The 20509-nt window shown below is 49.1% G+C and overlaps 1 protein-coding gene across 1 annotated transcript in view; it reads right to left on the reverse strand.

Annotated features, from left to right (window-relative positions):
- Positions 1-17566: 17566 nt before the first annotated feature.
- Positions 17567-20509, reverse strand: part of INPP5D (inositol polyphosphate-5-phosphatase D) — a gene marked incomplete at both ends in the record, with an annotated part of 131651 nt that continues 128708 nt past the window's right edge. Inside the window, one exon of the mRNA XM_079710654.1 lies at positions 17567-18224. Within this exon, the coding sequence (XP_079566780.1) occupies positions 17567-18224 (658 nt within the window). The remainder of the gene's footprint in view (positions 18225-20509) is intronic.

Below are 20509 nucleotides of genomic sequence, written 5' to 3' on the forward strand. Positions count from 1 at the left end.
GCCATAGCTTGCCAAAAACCAGCAAGGAAGCCATTGTGGCTAGAGCATACCTCCCTGAGAAATGTACATATTCAAACACATTTGCATACAATTCTGCCTGGACACTATGGAACCAGATTCAGCAGCCACAGCATCTTTCAGGGTTCCGGCCTAAGGCCTGGTAACCCCACGTGTTGACTTCCTGATACACCATCCATTTTTCCACAAAAGGGTTGGAAGTCTACCTTCTCAGAACTTACTGTCTTCAGTTAGGAAAAGTTGCCTATTTGCATCTCTCCAAAGTTGCTTTTCTAGAAAATTACTGAATCCATCTTCTCTGAACAGAATTGTATGCCCCCCAAATTCATATGTTGAATCCCTAAATCCAAGGTGACTGTATTTGGACATAGGGCTTTTAGGAGATAAATTTTGATGTAGTCATAAGCATGGGGCCCTAATCCAATAGGTTTTATAAGAAAAGGAAGGGAGAGAGAAATTTCTTTCTCTCTTTGCCATGTGAAGACTGAGAAAATAGCCGTCTGTGAACCAGGAAGTGGGCTCTCACCAGAAAATGAACGGTACGGTATTTTGTTATGGAGTCTGAGCATACCATCAAAACTGCAAAACCATCAAAACTGCAAAAGTTAGCTTTGAAAATTCCAGCCTTACGTTTATGAAGATCACTTTTCTGATCCTGTTGGGAAATAGTTCCTGCAATGCCCCCACCCAAGCCAGGATGTCCTTGGGCCATTGATAGAGGGTTTGAAAACGGGAGACAAACAAGGACTTAATTTTCTGTTTTCACACCTAACCATAAGATGGAAGCATTGTAAAAGGTCTGAAGCTAGAGACAGGGAGATGTTTCTTAGAATTTTAATCATATCCTGTGTAGCTGCTATTCTGTGAACGTACAGTAATCTCCTCTTGTATAGAAAATTAATTCTGAGAGGTAATTGGTTTATTCTTTTATGTAAAATGCTTAACCCACCTCCACATATCCTGGCAACATAACCGAGCTCTTGACAAGGTAAGCACAGGTTTGGAGCCTGAGACAGGCTCAGAATTCTCCACCTTTCTTGTGTGAGCTTTGCCAAGTGCCCTGACCTCTCTGAACCTCAGTTTCTTCCTCTGTAAAGTACACATAAGACCCACCCTACAGAGTAGAGAGGATCAAGAAAAGAACGCACATGACTGTGTATTTTTGTTTGGCCCAAAGGCATCCAGAACCTCTCTGAGCGTTCTCTGGGGGTAACCTTTGGATCTGTGTGAATTTACCTTGTTAGTGATTAGATTGTCATGTGGTCAAGCCAAGAGTTGGAGAGCTGGAAGAACATTCTTTGATCATAGATACACACCTGCCTCCAGGCCAGTGTTGAAAAGGATACCTGGGTTGGGAGTGGCCCATGGATAGGAACAAAGGAGAAAGGAGGGCCTCCAGGAAAAATGGACTAGTTAGTTCCCAACTAGCTACACCAGTATCACCTGGGGAGATGTTTAAAATGCACGTTTCACCTCTCCCCCACCCTCAGAGCTACTGAATCAACTTCTCTGTGGGTGACCCCAGAACCTGTATTTTTAAACAGCCTCTCAGGTGATTCTTATGCACACCTAAGTTTGAAGGTCCAGTAGAGCTACATCAGATTTTATAGTCACTAACAGGTTACTGTAGATTTTGGACCTGAGTTATAAGTAAATGTTTTGTATGGCTTGCTTGGAACAGCTTGCATTTTAAATTTATTCCCGATAATAAGCAGTATTCGTAGGCTATTCATTGACCACAAAATTTGGAGCTTATTATATGTCATCTAATATTGGTAATTACATTATGTAAAATATTCCTCAAGTCATATTATCACATATTCATGTCTAATTAGGATGATTTAATAGGAACAATGGAAACTCTTTTTACATGTATTCACTGAAAGTCTATTAAGTGAAAGATTATGAAAGACCCACAGTGATAGTTAGAATCTGGACATCATCAAGACTGTTGCATTATGAGGTCTGATTTCCGTTTTGCTGCTTGGGCGTCTGATGCCAAGATGTGCAGCCAATTAAATGGTAACAAAATGCATTTGCAGGGGCTTCCCTGGTGGCGCATTGGTTGAGAGTCCGCCTGCCGATGCAGGGAACATGGGTTCGTGTCCCGGTCTGGGAAGATCCCACATGCCGTGGAGTGGCTGTGCCTGTGAGCCATGGCCAATGGGCCTGCGCGTCCGGAGCCTGTGCTCCGCAACGGGAGAGGCCACAACAGTGAGAGGCCCGCGTACCACAAAAAAAAAAAAAAAAAAAAAAAAAATGCATTTGCAATGAATGGAGAGCAAAGGTTCACTTAAATTTAGCATTCTGACTTCATTAAAAATCTTTACCCCAGCACACAGAACACGCTGTGAAAACGAAATTACAGAATGACATAAAACAACCCCTCTGTCAGCTGGAAATCTATATTTAGAATCATTTCTAAATGTTTCTGCACCACTGGGACTATGTGAAAGATTTTCCTTTTCATTTTGCTATACTATGACCCAGAACCAAAAAATTAAGATGGCTAGTTTTAATATTTTTTGTTAACACCATATTGTTGAACAGTGTCATGCCAATGATGAGAGAGAATGGGTAAAAAAACCTGTTATCCATATGCTGAAGGATGAATAATAATTTCCTGAGTGGAAACAAGCAAAGCCTAAAAATCTATGAAATGTATGAACTACCGTATCGCAGGATGGTGTTCAGAGGGCAAAAGGACATAGTCCTGGGCCTCAGAGGGGCCGTCCTCATGGGTCTTTTGCAGTCGGACCCCCAGAGCCCTGTCATCTTGAGAAAACCTCACTCAAGGAGCCTCTGGGTACAAATGGTGAGTGTCACTGGGTATTAATCATGATTTTCACTTTTCATTTATTACCTTCAAGTGTACTCTCAGGTACATTTTTTACTCTTCTTTTTTTTTTTTTGCGGTACGCGGGCCTCACTATTGTGGCCTCTCCTGTTGCAGAGCACAAGCTTCGGACGCGCAGGCTCAGCGGCCATGGCTCACGGGCCCAGCCGCTCCACGGCATGCGGGATCCTCCCGGACCGGGGCACGAACCCGTGTCCCTTGCATCGGCAGGTGGACTCTCAACCACTGCACCACCAGGGAAGCCCCTGTTTTTCACTCTTTTTGAAAATAACAGTCAGAGAAGGTAACTGGCCTCAAATAATCAAGGGTGAAGTTAGGATTTGAACCCAGCTCTGGACCCAAATCATCTCCTGACTTTATCTATTATACCCACTTTATCATCTATGATACCCACTTTATCTATGCCACCCACTTTGTCTATGTCACCCACTTTATCTATTATATCCACTTTATCTATGACACCCACTATATGACACCCACTTTATCATCTATTACACCCACTTTATCATCTATGGCACCCACTTTATCATCTATTACACCCACTTTGTCTATGACACCCACTTTTTCTATGACACCCACTTTATCTATGACACCCATTTTATCACCTATGACACCCGCTTTGTCTATGACACCCACTTTACCTACACACTCACTTTGTCTATGACACCCACTTTATCTATTACACCCACTTTATCATCTATGACACCTGCTTTGTCTATGACACCCACTTTACCTATGACACCCACTTTGTCTATGGCACCCCCTTTGTCTATGACACCCTCTTTATCTACAACACCTACTTTATGACAACCACTTTATCATCTATTACACCCACTTTGTCTATGACACCCACTTTGTCTATGGCACCCCCTTTGTCTATGACACCCTCTTTATCTACGACACCTACTTTATGACAACCACTTTATCATCTATTACACCCACTTTATCATTTATTATACCCACTTTATCATCTATTACACCCACTTTGTCTATGACACTCACTTTGTCTATTGCACCCCCTTTGTCTATGACACCCACTTTATCTATGACACCCACTTTATGACAACCACTTTATCATCTATTACACCCACTTTATCATTTATTATACCCACTTTATCATCTATTACACCCACTTTTTCTATGACACCCACTTTATCTATGACACCCACTTTATGACAACCACTTTATCATCTATTACACCCACGTTATCATCTATTATACCCACTTTATCATCTATTACACCCACTTTATCATCTATTACACCCACTTTAACATCTATTATACCCACTTTGTCTATGACACCCACTTTGTGTATTACACCCATTTTATCTATTACACCCACTTTATCTATGACACCTACTTTATCATCTATTACACCCACTCTATCATTTATTATACCCACTTTATCATCTATTATACCCACTTTGTCTATGATACCCACTTTGCCTATGGCACCCACTTTATCAACTATGACACCCATTTTATCATCTATTACACCCACTTTGTCTATGACACCCACTTTGTCTATGACACCCACTTTGTCTATTATTGCCACTTTGTCTATGACACCCACTTTGTCTATTACACCTCTTTGTCTCCTTGGCATATGAATCGTGTGTTCAGCCTTTGGAACAACGTTTCCCTAAATGTGATGCCCTGACCACCAGCATCAGAATGGTCTGGAATGAATGTTGAAATTCAGATTCTTAGGCACCATCTAGACCAAGGGAATCCTTCCTTCTGGTGGGCCTCGGAATCTGCACTCTCACAGGTTCCTTAGGTGACTCTCATGCCTAGTGAACTTTGAGTACCATTATTTTTGAGGCATCCAGAAAAAGCATGAGATACAGTAGCTGCCTCTGGTGCTTTAACATACTAGTTGGAGAGAGCAGCCCCCATGAAACCAAAGCAACAACTTCTATTTACTTTAGCATCATCTGCAGCAAATTGCCAAATCCCAGCCTGGCTTCCACCTGGAGTTCAGTGTACTTTTGAGCCATCTTGCTTTGTGATCAGGTGGTATTTACTTGAGGAATCAAATCCTTGTATTAGCATAAACAAAACATAATTAGAAAAATCTGTTATAAGAACCATTCTGCTTTCCAAGCCAAATACAAATTCCTTTGTAGTAAGTCATGCCAGGAATCCCACTTTGTTAGCTCATGTAATTAAGAATGACTGTCATGCCAATTGCTGTCAATGTCTATTTTTCTTAATTGTTTGGACATGTACCTCCCCCCATCTTCTTTTACTCCTGATGTATGCATAGTTTGAAAGAGTTACCATGATCTTACTCATTTTTGTAACAAGTTGCGCTAGTTTTTCTCCCTTTGCCCACCCTCCTCCCCATCCATTCTCTGCCCTTCTCAGTGTGTTCCATGTCTGGAGGCTGACCCCTGTGACAGTATCACCACCTGAGCTCCCTTGCCCTCTGGCCTCTGGTTGGGTTTGGCCAATGGGAAGAACCAGCAGGAAATAAAAAGGCAGAAGAGGGAAGTCAAGGTATTTTTAACCCATGCCCTTCTTTGTTGTTATTGGTGGGGTTTTTTGTTGTTATTGGTGGGTTTTTTTGTTGTTGTTTGTTCATTTTGTTTTTTGTGACTATAGCTTCTGACAGGGACCCCTCTTCCGGCTCAAGCTCTCACTGCCTTGGGTAACACCACGCCGCTTCAGATCTATGGGTAGTGATGGCTTTCTGCTGTTGCTAATCCCTGGGTGCCTCAACATCCTTTGCTAGTTCCCTTCGATGCCTGCACCCCTATAATCTCTTCATTAATGTCTCTCTTGAGTGTGCCATATCCTATACGTTCAGGTGCATCTATTTACAATCATGGGTTATGCACATACAAAGATGTCTAGTCTACCCACAATACTGGGTTAATTTGCAAATATAATTACTGAATTTAAATTATTCGGTTTATTTTCAAATATATATATATGAAAAATATTAAGGAGTGACGACCCACCCTCTTCCACCTTCCTAACGAGGAAAAATTTTGTTGGTTCCATTGAGGAAAGATAGAAATGGACCATGGGGAAAGGAAAAACGTGAGAGTCTAAATTTAACTTGATAAAAAAGGGATTGCATGAACTAGGACAGGGAGAAGGGAGTGAGGAAGGATGGGTGTAGAGGTGGGTGGTGGAGAGGGGAAGGAGGGCGAGGAGGAGAGAGGAGAGGACCAGGAAGTGGAGAGAGTAGGGGAGAATGGCACTGAGGATCTTAAAGCAGCTTTCTGCTGTCCCCGACAAGCCCTGCCCGAATTGCAGATTTATGAGCCAAATAAGTGTCGGCGTTGTTTTAAGCCATCAAGTTTTGGACTGGTTCATTATGGGGCAGCGGATGACTGGGACGGTCAGACTAAGGTTTCTCAAACTGGCCTTAAGGTGGCCCAGTGTCCATCAGTAACAAGGAGATGATATGGAGAGAAAATTTTTTATACTCTTAGCAGCCTCCCGAAAAACCCTTCTTAGGGAGAGTTATATATGTAATATTATGACAATATTATGACAAGCACTGTGTGCCTAGCATGTGGGATGTGCTTAATAAATTTATATTCTGGCAGAGCAAATAAGCCAGGTGGGGTGGGGCATGGGGCCCCGGGGAAGTTACTTCAGTAACAATGGCTGTCGAGAGTGGGTTTCTTTGGCTCAGAACCTGGATGAGTGGACGATGCAAGTTTGGATTGGAGCTTGTTTGTTCTATTTAATAGAGTAGGGAGCTGGGAGACAGCTCAGTTGTGTATCTACATGTAAAAAAGAGGAAAACATGGGCCTAAAAGTTAGTAGTGGAATTTTTCAAAGAGAAAACTGTCTTCTTGCACCTTGCAAGGTCATGGCTATTGTGAAGTAATGACCCCCAAATCATGGCAAGGACGGGCTTTGAATGCAATGGAGAACCATGTGGTTCCATAGGACAAAATAAGAAGGTTGTGGAGAGTTCTGAGCAGAGGGAGGGCCAGTGCAGGGTGCGGGGGCACCCCAGGGAAAGTAGCTCAGAGAGAAATTTCTGGTGGCCAGGTGACAAGAATTTTAAGAACAAAGATGTATAATAGTTATTTGTAAATCGTTGGCTGTGATAGTCTGTGATGTGGCAACAAAACATTGCCCCCAAATTTCAGTGAAGTCCGTCTTACACATGGGCTTTCACTCATGGGTGGTGTTTTGTCGAGTGAATGAATTGGGGTAGGGACCAGCAAGGGACAGAAAAGGGTCAAAACCCAGAAATATGGAAGAAATATGGAGGCGGAATTGGAGGCCACTGGAAGACACATAGCTCCCTTAGAATCCCCTTCTTTGGTGGTTGTTCTAGAGATTAAAACATATATCTTTTAACACTTCATGGTCTATTTAGAGTTAATATTGTACCACTTCATGTGAAATGTTTAAACCTGGCAATCATATAGCTCCATTTCCCACCCTCCTCTACCTTTAAGCTATAATTATCATAAGTATTTCATCTATATATTTTATAAACCCTACAATAACATGTTATAATTATTGTTTTACACAGTATATTTTAAAGAAATTAAGAGAAAAGAGTCTTCTATATTTATCCATATATTTAACATTTCCAATGCTTTTCATTCTTTCCTAAAGAACTGAGTTTCTACCGATTATCATATCCCATTAGCCTAAAAAATTCCTTTAGCATTTTTTTGGTAGTAGATCTGATAGCAACAAATTCTCTGTTTTCTCTTATGTGCAAATGTCTTCATTTCATGTTCATTCTTGAAGGATATTTTTTACTCAACTAGAATTCTGTGTAGACTTTTTTAAATGTCTATTTCTCTGCTGAGATTTTTCTATCTCTTAATTTATTTCAGGAATATTTTCCTTTATGTCCTTGGGAGTAATTATAATAACTGCTGTAAATTTTTATCGGCTAATTCCAATATCTGGAATGGGGTTGATCTCTGTTTCTTATCTTTTCTCTAAGAATCTTACAGATTCTTTTCTTTTTGCAGATTCTTTTTATATAAAGCAATTTTGGATTATATCCTGGACATGATGAATGATATCGTATCCTGGGTATTGTGAACGATAAATTGAGCTCCTCAGAATTCTGTTATGTTTCCCTGAAGACTGTTGACTGTTTTTTTCAAAAGAGGTAGTTCATGTGGCTGAACTCAGATTGCAAAACCTCTCTCCCCTGAGAGGTAAAGTAGCTTGTCAAAGTCATGCAGCCAATAGGTAATTAATGTTAGATAACTTATGAGTTAAATGCATCTTTTTTTTTTTTTTTTTTTTTTTTTTTGCGGTACGCTGGCCTCTCATTGCTGTGGCCTCTCCCGCTGCAGAGCACAGGCTCCGGACGCGCAGGCCCAGCGGCCACGGCTCACCGGCCCAGCCGCTCCGCGGCATGTGGGATTCTCCAGGACCGGGGCACGAACCCGCATCGGCAGGCGGACCCTCAACCACTGCGCCACCAGGGAAGCCCAGTTAAATGCATCTTTCACAGGGGATATTTACTTCTCTAAGTTTCCATTTATGTTTAAAAGTTCAACTCTAAAGCAAATACTCCCTTAGCTTCCACTTGGTTCTTTTTGATGGGAAGACAGTCTGCAGTTGGTGGTATTTACTGTCTCTGCTCTTTGCTTGCTACAGACGCGTACCTTATAGATTTGAAGTGCCTCCTTCCAGCTGTGGAAACACAGTAGTCCTCCAACTCGAGGGGATGGAGCCTTGGCTTGGATCCTCACGTAGATGAAGCAGCGTTAGCATTTCCAGATAAAATTCAGGACGCCCAGTTAAATTTCAATATCAGATAAAACCCCATAAATTTTTAGTGTAAATTATTTGAGACATTTATTGTAGAAATAAAGACCAATCAAATGAGAACAGTAAAGGCTATCTATTCAGAGCTGGCTACAGCAAGGGGGTCAGCCACCATCACCTGTGTTCTGGCAGCAACTCACAGGCAGGCAGAGGAGTGGGAAAGCTTTCTGGTGGAAAAAGGGAGGGCTTCGGGTGTGGGGACTGATGGGGGACAGTGGGCCTGGGGAAGCTGGAGGTGGCCAACTACGAGGGAGGTGTGCTACGTGGCTGGCTTAGGGCTCCATATTTGGCTTTCTCTGGTTGGTCTTAAGTTGGAAATGGGGACAAACATTTGGGAAGCTGTCTGTTAGTAATCAAAATCTGGCTGTTTGGGGCCAGGAGTTGTTGTTTGGCTTCCTGGATTGTCAGCAGAGACAGCTGTCTCACTTCCCCCAAGTCTGGCTTACAGCGGGCTGCCTTCCTGGTTACTATAGATAAGGGCTTGGTTTCCTGGGCAGGTTGCTGCAGGTTGTGGGTCAGAGATCTACTTTTATACATGGTCTGACCATTATCTGTGTGTATATTCAGTCTCTCATTGTACTGTTTGGGACATACTTACACTGAATATCTCTTCAGAGACGTTTTTCTGAGCACTCAGGAATCTCAGCACAGAAGGAAAGTAGGAGAGGCCAGTGCTAGTGGGCTGGCATGGTCCTAGAACTCTGTCCGGTAGCACTGATCCTATCAGGTGGCAGAAGAGACACATTGGGACCCCACCCACGTCATGCCCGTGTGTGGCTCTTCAGGCCTAAGAGAGCTCTCTGATCATCGGAATTGCCTTTGCTGCATAGGCTGTATTATCAGCTGAGGAATTAACAACCCCCAGAGGCAGCCCTTAACTGTGGCTCATGAGAGAAGGTGTGTAGGCACCCAGCTCTCTCCTCTTTGGATGGGATAACACAGGCTTGTGTTCCACACTGGCACCCGCAGATTAAGGCCCATTTGGCCACAGTGGCTACCCACTCTGAGAGCATCCTTTGCTGGCTTCCTTCCCTTCCTAGTCTCAATTCCCTACTCCCTCTCTAGTGCTTTGGGGAGTTACTCCCAAATACTTCCCTTGCACTTGAAGCTTTGTGTCGGAGTCTGTTTCTGGGGAACCCAAGCTCATAAGACAGCTAATGGAGATTAGCTGACCCTAAATTGGCCTCCCTGAATGTTTTGAAAGTCAGGTATACCAAGTGAGGGCCAGGACTGTGGACCAAGGAGAGGCAAAAAGCAGCAGACTGGTCCATCAATCAGGGAGGGGACCCCAGGGCTGACGCTGGGCTCACAAGGGTCTTCTGTACCCTGTCCGCTCAGGGGCTGTTGCTCCTATTCCCCTGATGCAGGGCTGTGCAACTTCCTTTCCTCCCATGCATCCTGGTGACAGACCCCATCCCCTGAGGTGACCTCCACATCTTTGTCCCTTGAAATGGAAGGAACCAACTGGCCTGGTGATGCATCTATAATGTTGCTGGGGGCGTGTCCTTTCTCCTAGTTTCCTGCTTTTAGTGGTTGGTGTTAGTGTTCTTATCTCCCAAAAAAAACAGTCTCAGGGGAAGCATGGCATGGCAGTTATTCACCTCCGGGGGTGATTTGCCCCTTCTCCTCCCCCGAGGGCATTTGGCAGTGTCTGGTGTGGGGGGGCGTACTGGCATCTAGCGGGCAGAGGCCGGGGTGCTGCTAACATCCTGCAATGCACAGACAGCCCCCGACAAAGGGCGATTCGGCCCCAAATGTCAATGGTGCTAAGGCCGAGAGCCTGGCCCTGTGGTGAGCAGCGCTTTTCTCGATTTTTAGTTCCAGAAGGGTTAGCTTCTCCAGGAGTTAACCTGCAAACGGAGGCTTGTTTGTGCCAGGCCTGCTGTTGCTCTGTTCTAGTCCAGCCACGGTTGGACAGGACAGATTCCCGGTGACAAATTGGAAAAAAACATAGGAGGACCAGGAAAAAGAGCAAGGAGACTGGTGCTGATGGAGCCTCTGTGGCACTGGGCACTGGGGCCGAGGCCAGGCTTGGTGGCTTGAGACACTCCTGCCAGGCCCAGGGCTTGGGCTCTCCTGTCCCAGGTGTCTTGGGTGTGACTCGCAGAAGTGACCTGGCCAACACCATGCAGCTTGTCAGATCTGGAGCCAGGACCTGGCCTGAGAAGCCAGGATTGGTGGAGTTCTGAGTGGCTCATAGCAGCTTCTACATCTGTGACCTTTGTAGCATCCAAGGCTGAGACGGAAACATGAAGAACTATGTGGTTTTGTCAGATGAGCATGTTGATTACAAGTGGCATTTCCTGAGAGTGGACGTGCAGCCAGGGTTATTTATCACTCATAGGTCTTCTCCTCCTCTCAAGGACTTCACGAGGTTGATGTTATTATTCTCTCCTTTGTACACATGAAGAAAGGAGGCAATGCAGGCTGAGTACTTAGACAAGTACTTAGTACTTGGGCCGGCAAGTACAGTGGGTTGGCAGTGGGGCTGGGGGTCCCCCAGAGTCCAAGACCCTCAGCACCATGGTGGCGATCATTCTAAACACTCAATCATAACACGTTCTCCCAGCAACCTCTGGAGGAAATCATTGCATGGTCTTTTGTCCACACACCCGTTGTCTGCACACGTGGCAATATAACCTCTGGCCTGTGCATTTGCCTCTTCTGGAAGCCGGGGCTATTTCCTTATTCCTCACAGGTCCTCAGGACCTGGCACAGAGACTGGCACACTTTGGCACATTTAGACAGTCCGGTTCCAGAGTCTGTGCTCTCAGCCACTGCCTACACTGAACGCTCTTTTAAAATAACTGAAGTGAGGCAAACCATTTCTGGGGATAGGCTCAAAATTAGGTATGAATATTCAACTCACATCCCGTGCACTAAAACCCAATTCCACATAATGCAGAGGATGGCTTCTCCCGGCTGCCCCTCTGCCCAGCCCCCCTCCTTCCCAGGGGCCCTGCCAGAGCTGCCGGTCGGCGTGTCGCTGCCTGTCACTCCACCTGGCATCCGGTGATCCCTTCTCCACCTGCTCTGCAGACCAGGCCTGGGGGGAGGCAAGCAAGGCCCTGGGACGCTAAGTTTCAGGTGGAGCCAGTCCAGGTGGGCACCTGAGAGTGAGCGCCTCTCACCTCTTGCGCTGGGTCCCTCACCCCACTCTTGACCTTCCTAAACACGCGAACAGCTGCGTGTCACTGTCTGCTCGCGTCCCTGCAGGGTAAAGCATGGGCTGTGAGTCATCTACTTGGTTAGGGAAGTAGGAAGAAGCCGATGGAGGGAGAAACAGACGTGCCGGAGCCGAGTCTCACCGGGTCAGACCAGCCCAGGACTGCGTGGGTCACAGAGCTGCTGTGTGGTGACTGGGACAACTGCCAGCTCGTCCCAGTGGCCAGGAGCAATGGCCAACACTGCTGTGGAGTACGGCCGGGTGCCAGCTCAGGGGCTCCCTGCATGTCCCCAGGTCCACTCCCCTTGGTTCAGGTTCTCGGAGTAGCTCCGTCTGTGTAGCTGAAGAGACCCAACTGGTCCCCTTGGCCTCAACTTGTCCATCTGGTCTCAACTAGTGCCCCCTAGCCTCAACTAGTCTCCCTGGCCTCAACTAGCCCATCTGGCCTCAAGGTCTCTTGTCTTCAAGGATTGCCCAGGCTCGCCCTGCCCCTCGGTTCCTGGCCTTCTTTGTTAGTGATACTCTTACCCACACAGGGGAGGCCTTTACCGACCTCCTTCCAGGACATCCCTGCAGTCCATGAAGGCTCGGCTCAGCCGCCTCCCTCACTGCGGCCTGGACCTTTTCCTCCTGCTCTGTGTGGAGAATCCCCACGGGGCCCTCCCACACAGTCTTGTCTCCCAGGAAGAGGAAGGGGACTGAGGGTCAATGAACGCCTATGACGGGCCAGGCACAGACCCAACCCCACCGAATCCGTACAACCACACTATGCCGAAGGCTCCCTTCTCCCCATTCTATAGATGAGGAGACTGAGGCTCAGAAAAGCTAAGTGCCTGGTACAAAATCATATTTTTAGGAAATGAAAGACAAGATATTTAAACCCTATTCCTTCTGATGCCACAGCCCAAGATATACCAGCCCTCCCCGCCATGGTCCCCCTTGATGAATGTGCTGACCCCAAAGCCCAGCACACGCCATCAGCATGGGGTTGAGGGAAGACCACAAGCTGTATACACTGGTGTAAAATCACTCCCAGTCCGGCCCAGCGGTTGGGTGCTGGGATCTGAGTGAGAAGAGCTGACCAGTGCAGACCACAAAGAAGACTGTCCCTGCCCGGACTCTACCTGCCGGCTTGTTCCCTGCACAATGCAGTTTTCCCAAAAAGGAACCTGGTGGGGTGGGGGGTAGGGGGGTGGTGGTGAGGTGTCTGTGGGGCTGAGACCAGACATTTGCATGATAAAGGGTTTCTTTCTGCTAGAGTGAAGGCTTCGAGCTGGGGCTTGCTGCCTTGCAGAAAGCTTCGAGGCCTTCAGATTGCTGGATCTCCATGGAAATTAGTTTGCCAAAGAAACTATTTTAAGGACGTGCGAAGAGAGAGACCCTGTAGGCTGGGGTAGGGAAGGTAGCTGTGGGAGAGAGCTTTTCTGAATGACTCACTAATTTCCCTCCTATCGGGTGGAAAAAATGGCGTGGAAAAAGAATCACAGCCCAGGAAGGAGGAGCGGCACAGCTGCCCCTGACCCTGGTCCCTGGGCAGACAGCTTGGAGCTGCAGCAGCTGCGCTGGCAGGGGGGATGCTGAATGTGGGCTGCTATTAGGGAAAGGCCATCAGGACAACAACGCCTTTCTGTTGCCAAAAAATCTGTTGTTTTCAACCAGCTTTCATGTCATGCAAAGAAGGAAAATCTTGCTTCTTAAAAAAAAAGTGACTCCAGCAGCTTCTGTAACCTCAGGGAACACGGAATTCACTGTCGGGATAGGGGACACTTTTGTGAGGAAATCTTATTAATTCAACTCCTTGGTTAGGGAGCTTGGTGAAGAAAGGCGGAAACAAAATAGAGGTAAATTACTTAGATGATAAAGAGGTGGGGATTTCTGGGTTCCCCTCTCATCCTGCTGTTGGAAGGGGAATTGGGTGTTTGGGAGGCCCAGGATTGGGAGCAAAGCAGACACGGCGGAAAAATCTGGCCCCAAGAGATGGTGGTGGACCAGAGTCCAGGGAGAAACGTGGTCAGGGACCTCGAAGGGTGGGTGCAGGGCTGAGCAGCTGAAAGGACAAGGATGAAAAAGTCTTAAATTTCACAATTTCCAGTGTCCAGTTCCAGGCATCACAGTAGGCCCCGTCGTCCATCTCATTACAGTCCAAGCCTGCTTGGTGCTGACATAGCCGGCCTTGGAGCTTGGGGGAGAGGCGAGGAGGGCACTGTACCTGCTCAGGCTGCCAGAACTCAGAGCACTGCTGCTCCTGGACTCGCTTCTCCTGGGACCCCTCAGAAATGGCGAGGAGGGCCTGGATGTCCATTCCAGGTAGGGGTGGGAGGTGCAGGCCCCTCATAGCACGCCAGCCCCCCCTGGCAGTGGTGGATTCCCCACGTGCCATGGCCATCAGTGGCCCGGAACTCAGCTGTGGGGTGGCGGGTGTAGGAAGGGCTGGCCTAAAGGGTGTCTGGGTATCTCCAGCTGCCCCTCCACCTTGGCCCTTGGCCTATGGGGTCAGAAGGCGGGTTCCTGGGGACTCAGGTCAAGTTCTATGTAGGGACCAGGAAGTGAGCCTTCAGGGTGAGGGTGTCCCACCTGAGTGGATGAGGAGCCTCGGTTGCGCTGGGATTTCAGCCCTGCCCCGGCTGGTCTCCACGCGCTATCATTGAAGCGCAGTGAATGGTTTGCTCCGTGGCTGCCAAGAACACCACTGTCTCAGGCTCTGCCTGGAGTCCAGGCCTGGTATCTGTGAACAGGAGCAGACGCCGAGTAGCCTGAGGTGGTGGGGACAGCAGCCCAGACCAAGGCAGCCTGGAAGGAGGGCCAGGCAGCACCCACACTGGCCCTCTGGGCTGGGTGCTGCCCCCGATCCATAAGCAGTGCAAGCTGCCCCGAACGTGGGGGTCTGGAGGCCCACAACCTGGCGATTGTTTAAATGTGCTTACTGTCTCTGGAGCTCGACAAAAGCCAGGAGGACCTTGTGGCTGCAGGACAGCAGGCAGTGGTGGCAATGGGACAATGCTAATGGAAGTTTGGTGGCTGCAGGGTGTGCCTGGAGTCCCACGGAGATGTGTGATGTCTCCCACTGTTCCTGGTCCACGCCCAACTTCAAACTCTTTCTACCGTGTCCCCTCTGGTCAGGACAATGCTGGCCCATCTCTACCGTGAACCTCGATATCCTCCCCTCCCTGGGCTCCCGCTCTGCAGCCCTGACAGCCTAGAAGCACGTCTGTGGCTGAATGTCAGGAAAAAATGCCACGCAGGTGGGAGGTGAGAAAGGCACAATTTATTGGTCACACAGACTGACACACCTGGGGATGTGGGGTGCACACCCATCCTCCTGAACTCACACACACTTCTGGATTTGGTTTCCTACATTAATTTCATTATGTCAAAAAGCAACACAAGAACAAGCATCACCAATCCATTCTCCTAGTAACCAAGGAAGCAGGGCCAAAAGCCACAGAGTTCGGAAAGAAAAGGCTGCACTGCTTTGAGAGCCGGGCACCAAGAGGCCCGCCCTCGCCGGCAGCCAGGTGGGAAAGCTGGCTTTCTGGAGCAACTAACGAACAGCATAGACTCTTCTATTAGCACGATGAGATAAGGCTCGGGGTGTGGCTCATTCCGTGGCCTGGTGGTGTCTGCCCACCTGCAGGAGGGCATGGGGGACCTGGCACGAGCCTGGGCATCGCCAGTCCAGGCTGAAGCCAGATCTCTTCACCGGAGAGTAGGAGCTGATATTCTTTCTTCTTCCAACTAAAGAACTAGGATGACCCAGAGATCCCTGTTCTCCACGCCGGCTCTGCTGGACTCCGGCAGCTTTAGCTAAAGCAGTTTGCATCACTGAAGCTAGACAAGGCCAGGTTCACTGTACCCTAAATTAACCACTCATTCCTCAGAGCTCCCTAAAGGCCAGGTGCTGTCTCACAACAGGAGGGCACTAGCCTTAATTTTTAATGCTTTGTCCAAACCACTCAGGACACACTGTTTTGAACCGAGGGGTCTGGGAACGTGGTTTTAGTTGGCTAAAGACTCAACTCATAATGTTCATAAAGCACTTAGCACAGTACCTGTCAGGTGCTGAGTGCTCCCTACATGTAGCCATTATTATTATTAATATTATTATTATTATTATTTATATCTCTACCCGCAAATCAGCACTTTAGTTCCTTTCTTCAAAACGGCAGCCGGAACAAGGCTCTTGGGTCCCAAGTACCAAGATCAAGCTGGGGGCCCAGGTGTGTGGGTTGTTTGGTGCCCATCAGGTGGGTTTTTCCTTCCAACTTCAGTGCTGGGTGTCAAGTTTCACAGCCAGTGCACCTTGCTGACCACACAGAAACTAGACCCTCTCCTGAAAAAGACGAAGCCCTGCGTAGGAAGCTGGGTAGGAGGAGCGAACAGGGGTCCTGGGAGAGGGTCCCAGCAGCTTCGTGCTGCTCCTTTGGGCTCCCGTCTTGCTGGCAGCTCACCAGGGGCTTCACTGTGGGACAAAAACAGAAGACTGTCAGCTCTGCATTCTCGCCAGGCCAGATTTAACTAAAGGTCCCCATGTCCTTGCATGCCCTGGGCTAGAGCAGGCTTAGTGCTAACCTAGTGCTGAAGGGGGCCAGCACGCTGTTCTAAGTACTTACACGCATTCTAATATATGTGCATATATATTATATGCATACGGAGTAATATACAATACATATGAAATAATATGCAATGGATGATACATACCTTTTACATATAAGTTGTAACATATAGTAATGATATATAATAAAATTTAATCCTCCCTGTAAACCTGTGAGGCAGGTTCCTGATTGCCCCCTTTTCTACAGATGAGTAAACTGAGGCTCAAGGCACAGAGCCAGAAAGTGGGACAGCTGGGATTCAAACCCAAGACAGTGTGGCTCCAGAATCTGTTCTTAACCACTATTAGTTTTGTTCAAAAAGAAATCTTTTTTTTTTTAATGTTGAGCTTTCTTTTAATTAATTAATTAATTAATTAATTAAAAATTTTTGGCTGTGTTGGGTCTTCGTTTCTGTGCGAGGGCTTTCTCTAGTTGTGGCAAGCGGGGGCCACTCTTCAGCGCGGTGCGCGGGCCTCTCACTGTCGCGGCCTCTCTTGTTGCGGAGCACAGGCTCCAGACGCGCAGGCTCAGTAGTTGTGGCTCACGGGCCCAGCTGCCCCGCGGCACGTGGGATCTTCCCAGACCAGGGCTTGAACCCGTGTCCCCTGCATTAGCAGGCAGACTCTCAACCACTGCGCCACCAGGGGAGCCCAGAAATCTTATTCTATAGGAAGGAAGGGGACATTGAGTCTGAAGTCCCTAAAATACTGGAAAAATTTTAAGTACTAATACTAATGATGATAACGTGATATAAATGATCTGGGCTCTTTTTGTATCTATGAAGCCTTATTCCTATGGGCCTGACATAGAGGACTCAGAGTTTACCCCTAGGCCCTCCTTTAACCCTTTCAATGTAGAAGTAGGGACTCTGGGGACAGGCTGGGTTCAAATTCTGTCTCTACCTCCTTTCTCATTCTCAGTTCCCAGAACACCGTTTCTCGGAACCCACTCCTGGGCCGGGTCATTGTATCACGCACATGCACATGCACACTCAGGCACATGGATGAGAGCCCACGTGCACCCGAGCACACTCCTAGGCATGGTGGGCTGTATCACACACGTGCACACGCATGCACTACCCGTCCATGTGCACCTGAGCGCACTCCTGGCCACGGCGGTGGTATCACTCACGTGCTCGCACACCCACGTGCACCTGTATCACATGCCCGCGCCTGCGCACCCGCTCCCCGGCGCGCTGCGCCCCGAGCGCACCTGCATGGCGGCCCGGCCGGGCGGCGCGTCCTCGGGCCGGTGCTTGGCGAGATGGGGGAGCTCGGCGTTGTCACGGTAGTCACGGCCCCTGGAGTGCTGCAGGTGCAGGACGGCCGGGCTCTTGACCGGGAGGGGTGGCCGCTGCGCCGGGGGCTGCTGGCTGAGTTCTGACCTGGAAGGCTTGATGGGCCTCTTGGCCGGCACCGGGACCTGCGAGCCGGCGGGGGCCTTGGGCTTCCCTGGGCTTCCCTTGTCCCCACCCGGTGCGCGGCCCTCGGCGGTGGAGGACGAGCAGGTGAAGGAGCGGAGCCGGGGCGTGGGGCTGAGGAAGGGCGCGGGCGCGGGGGCAGGCTTGCCCGTCCCCTTGCTGCCCTCAGCCTCCTGGGCTTTGGAGAGCAGGATGCTGGGCGACAAGATTCCCGGGTCCGGGCAGGGCGGGGGCTCCTTCCTCAGCATCTTGGGGGATTCCTGCTCCTTCCTGGGAGCTGGCTTAGGGAAAGCACTCACAGACCCGTACAGCGGGTTCTCAAACATCTCGGGCTTGGTCAGCTGCGGGTCCTCCGGAGGCAAAGGTTCCCCCGCACTCTTCCCCACATCGCCGGGCCTGGAGCGTGGGAAAGAGGATGCACAGGGAAGAAACACACGTGGGGAATGACTGCTTAATGCATGTGGGGTTTCTATGGGGGTGATAAAGAAACTAGATGGCCGTGGTGGTTGCACAGCATTGTGAGTGTACTCAACGCCACCGAGTCGTTCACTTGAAACATGCTGTGCTTAATTTTATGTTATGTGACTTCCACCGTGATTAAAAAGAAAACTTTTATTTATTTATTGCGGTACGTGGGCCTCTCACTGCTGTGGCCTCTCCCGTTGCGGAGAACAGGCTCCGGACGCACAGGCTCAGCGGCCATGGCTCACGGGCCCTGCCGCTCCGCGGCATGTGGGGCACGAGCCTGCGTCCCCTGCATCGGCAGGCGGACTCTCAACCACTGCGCCACCAGGGAAGCCCAAGAAAACTTTTTTTTATTTAAAGCCAGGAGATGGGCTTCCCTGGTGACGCAGTGGTTGGGAGTCCGCCTTCCGATGCAGGGGACACGGGTTCGTGCCCCGGTCCGGGAGGATCCCATATGCCGCCACGGAGCGGCTGGGCCCGTGAGCGGAGCTTGCGCGTCCCGAGCCTGTGCTCCAAAACGGGAGAGGCCACAACAGTGAGAGGCCCGCGAACCGCAAAAAAAAAAAAAAAAAGGCAGGAGAAGGAACTGTTACTCCTATGTTGATGATCTCATAGGTAACCTCAGCTCTTGGCCTTGGACATTTTCCACCATAGAAACTGTGCACACCAGAGCATCGGTGAGCAGGGGGGACTTCACTGAAGGGATGAGGGGGGCTTACACGGCACCCCAATCCAGAACCACCTGCTTCATCCTCATCGGAGCGGCCTGCCCTCCACAGCCGGCGCCCCCATCCCTGCTGCTAACAGACCTCCCTCCCTGGCTTCCCCCAAGAATCCTGCAGCCTCTCCTCTGTGTCTTCAGCGAATTCTCCTCTGACCCTCAGGGGAACAGAAGCCTTGTGCTTATCGAGGGTCCCAGGTCAAGGAGCTCCATTTAACAGCCGTGTAGGAGGCCCCCAAGTGTGCGACGCTGCCCCAGGTGCAGGACGCGGCTGTGAACCAGACGAAATCTGTGCTCAGAGGACCAACATTCCCTATGAACACAGCATTCTTTCCTCTGCGTAACGTCCTCTTCCCGGAGAGCGCCTGGTGAGTGTGCTTTCCTTCGTGTCCTCACTCAGAGGGAGAAGGAAAAAACGGACAGCATTTATGTTGAAAATCAGAAGCAACCTGGAGACATGCATCAGGAAACAAGCCAGTAGCAAGAAAATTGGCCTGTTTGACTTATGGACAGAGAAGGAGCTCCATGCTGTCCCCAACGTAGGTGAGAGCTTCCTTTGTTTGTCTGTTTCCTGGTTTATTACTGCTCTTGCTGGAGGTGATTTCCTGCTGAGCGAATTATGAGAACTAGGAATGGGAACACATTTTACTTTCTGGCCAACGGCATAATTTCCCAGGGGGAGTGTTCTGGGTTCTGCTTTCTGCAAAATAAGGAAGCTCTTGAGAAAAAAATGTGGGTCCCTTGGAAAACGCACTGAACTGTTCAGGCCGTGACGCCTCGTACTGATGGAGCGTGTGCTGAAACACTGCTCAAAAGTTGCCAAACAGCCACGGCTAATGGACTCTTTGGGGAGGAGGCGTGGGCAGGGGACAGAGGCAAGGTGTCATCCTTGCACAGGTGCCAATGAGACAAGATGATGTGGGGTGTCGGGGAGGCTAGCCTCAGGGACATGTAGACTTGGTCTTTTGCTCATTACTCTTTGGAAAGACCTGGAAGCAGTTATATAACCAGAAATGTTGGGGCCTTGAACAAAGACTTTGGAAGTCTGCCCCTCCCCCTTGGGCCATCCTCTGCACGCCCTGTGGATCCTCAAAGACCTCTGCTATGAGTTAGCACAGGGAGCAAGGGGGCAGGAGGATGAAAAGGGCACCGACCAGAAGTTTCTGATGAAGAGGCAAGAAGGAGAAAAGAAAACTGCGTGGCCTGCCACCTGAAGCCCACGCTCAGCGAGGAGATAGGAGAAGTCTCGCCTCAGAGAATTAGGACCAGGGCCAGGAAGAGGACCCCGGGTGCAAGCATTTTGGTGATTGCAAAGCTCGCTGCCCTGGGAAAAGAGCAGGAGATGGGTCAGGGCAAGTCTTCCCTCGAGGAGGGGGCTTCTGTCACTGTCAGAGAGGGGAAGGCTTGGCGGGGGCGGGGAGAAAAGTCTTATTTCCCTGACCAAAGGTGAAAAGAAACCAGCTCCCATAGCAGCCACGGCTGTGGAGTGAGTGAA

Source organism: Hyperoodon ampullatus, assembly GCF_949752795.1.
Source record: "Hyperoodon ampullatus genome assembly, chromosome: 8".
NCBI classification, from domain to species: Eukaryota; Metazoa; Chordata; class Mammalia; order Artiodactyla; family Ziphiidae; genus Hyperoodon; species Hyperoodon ampullatus.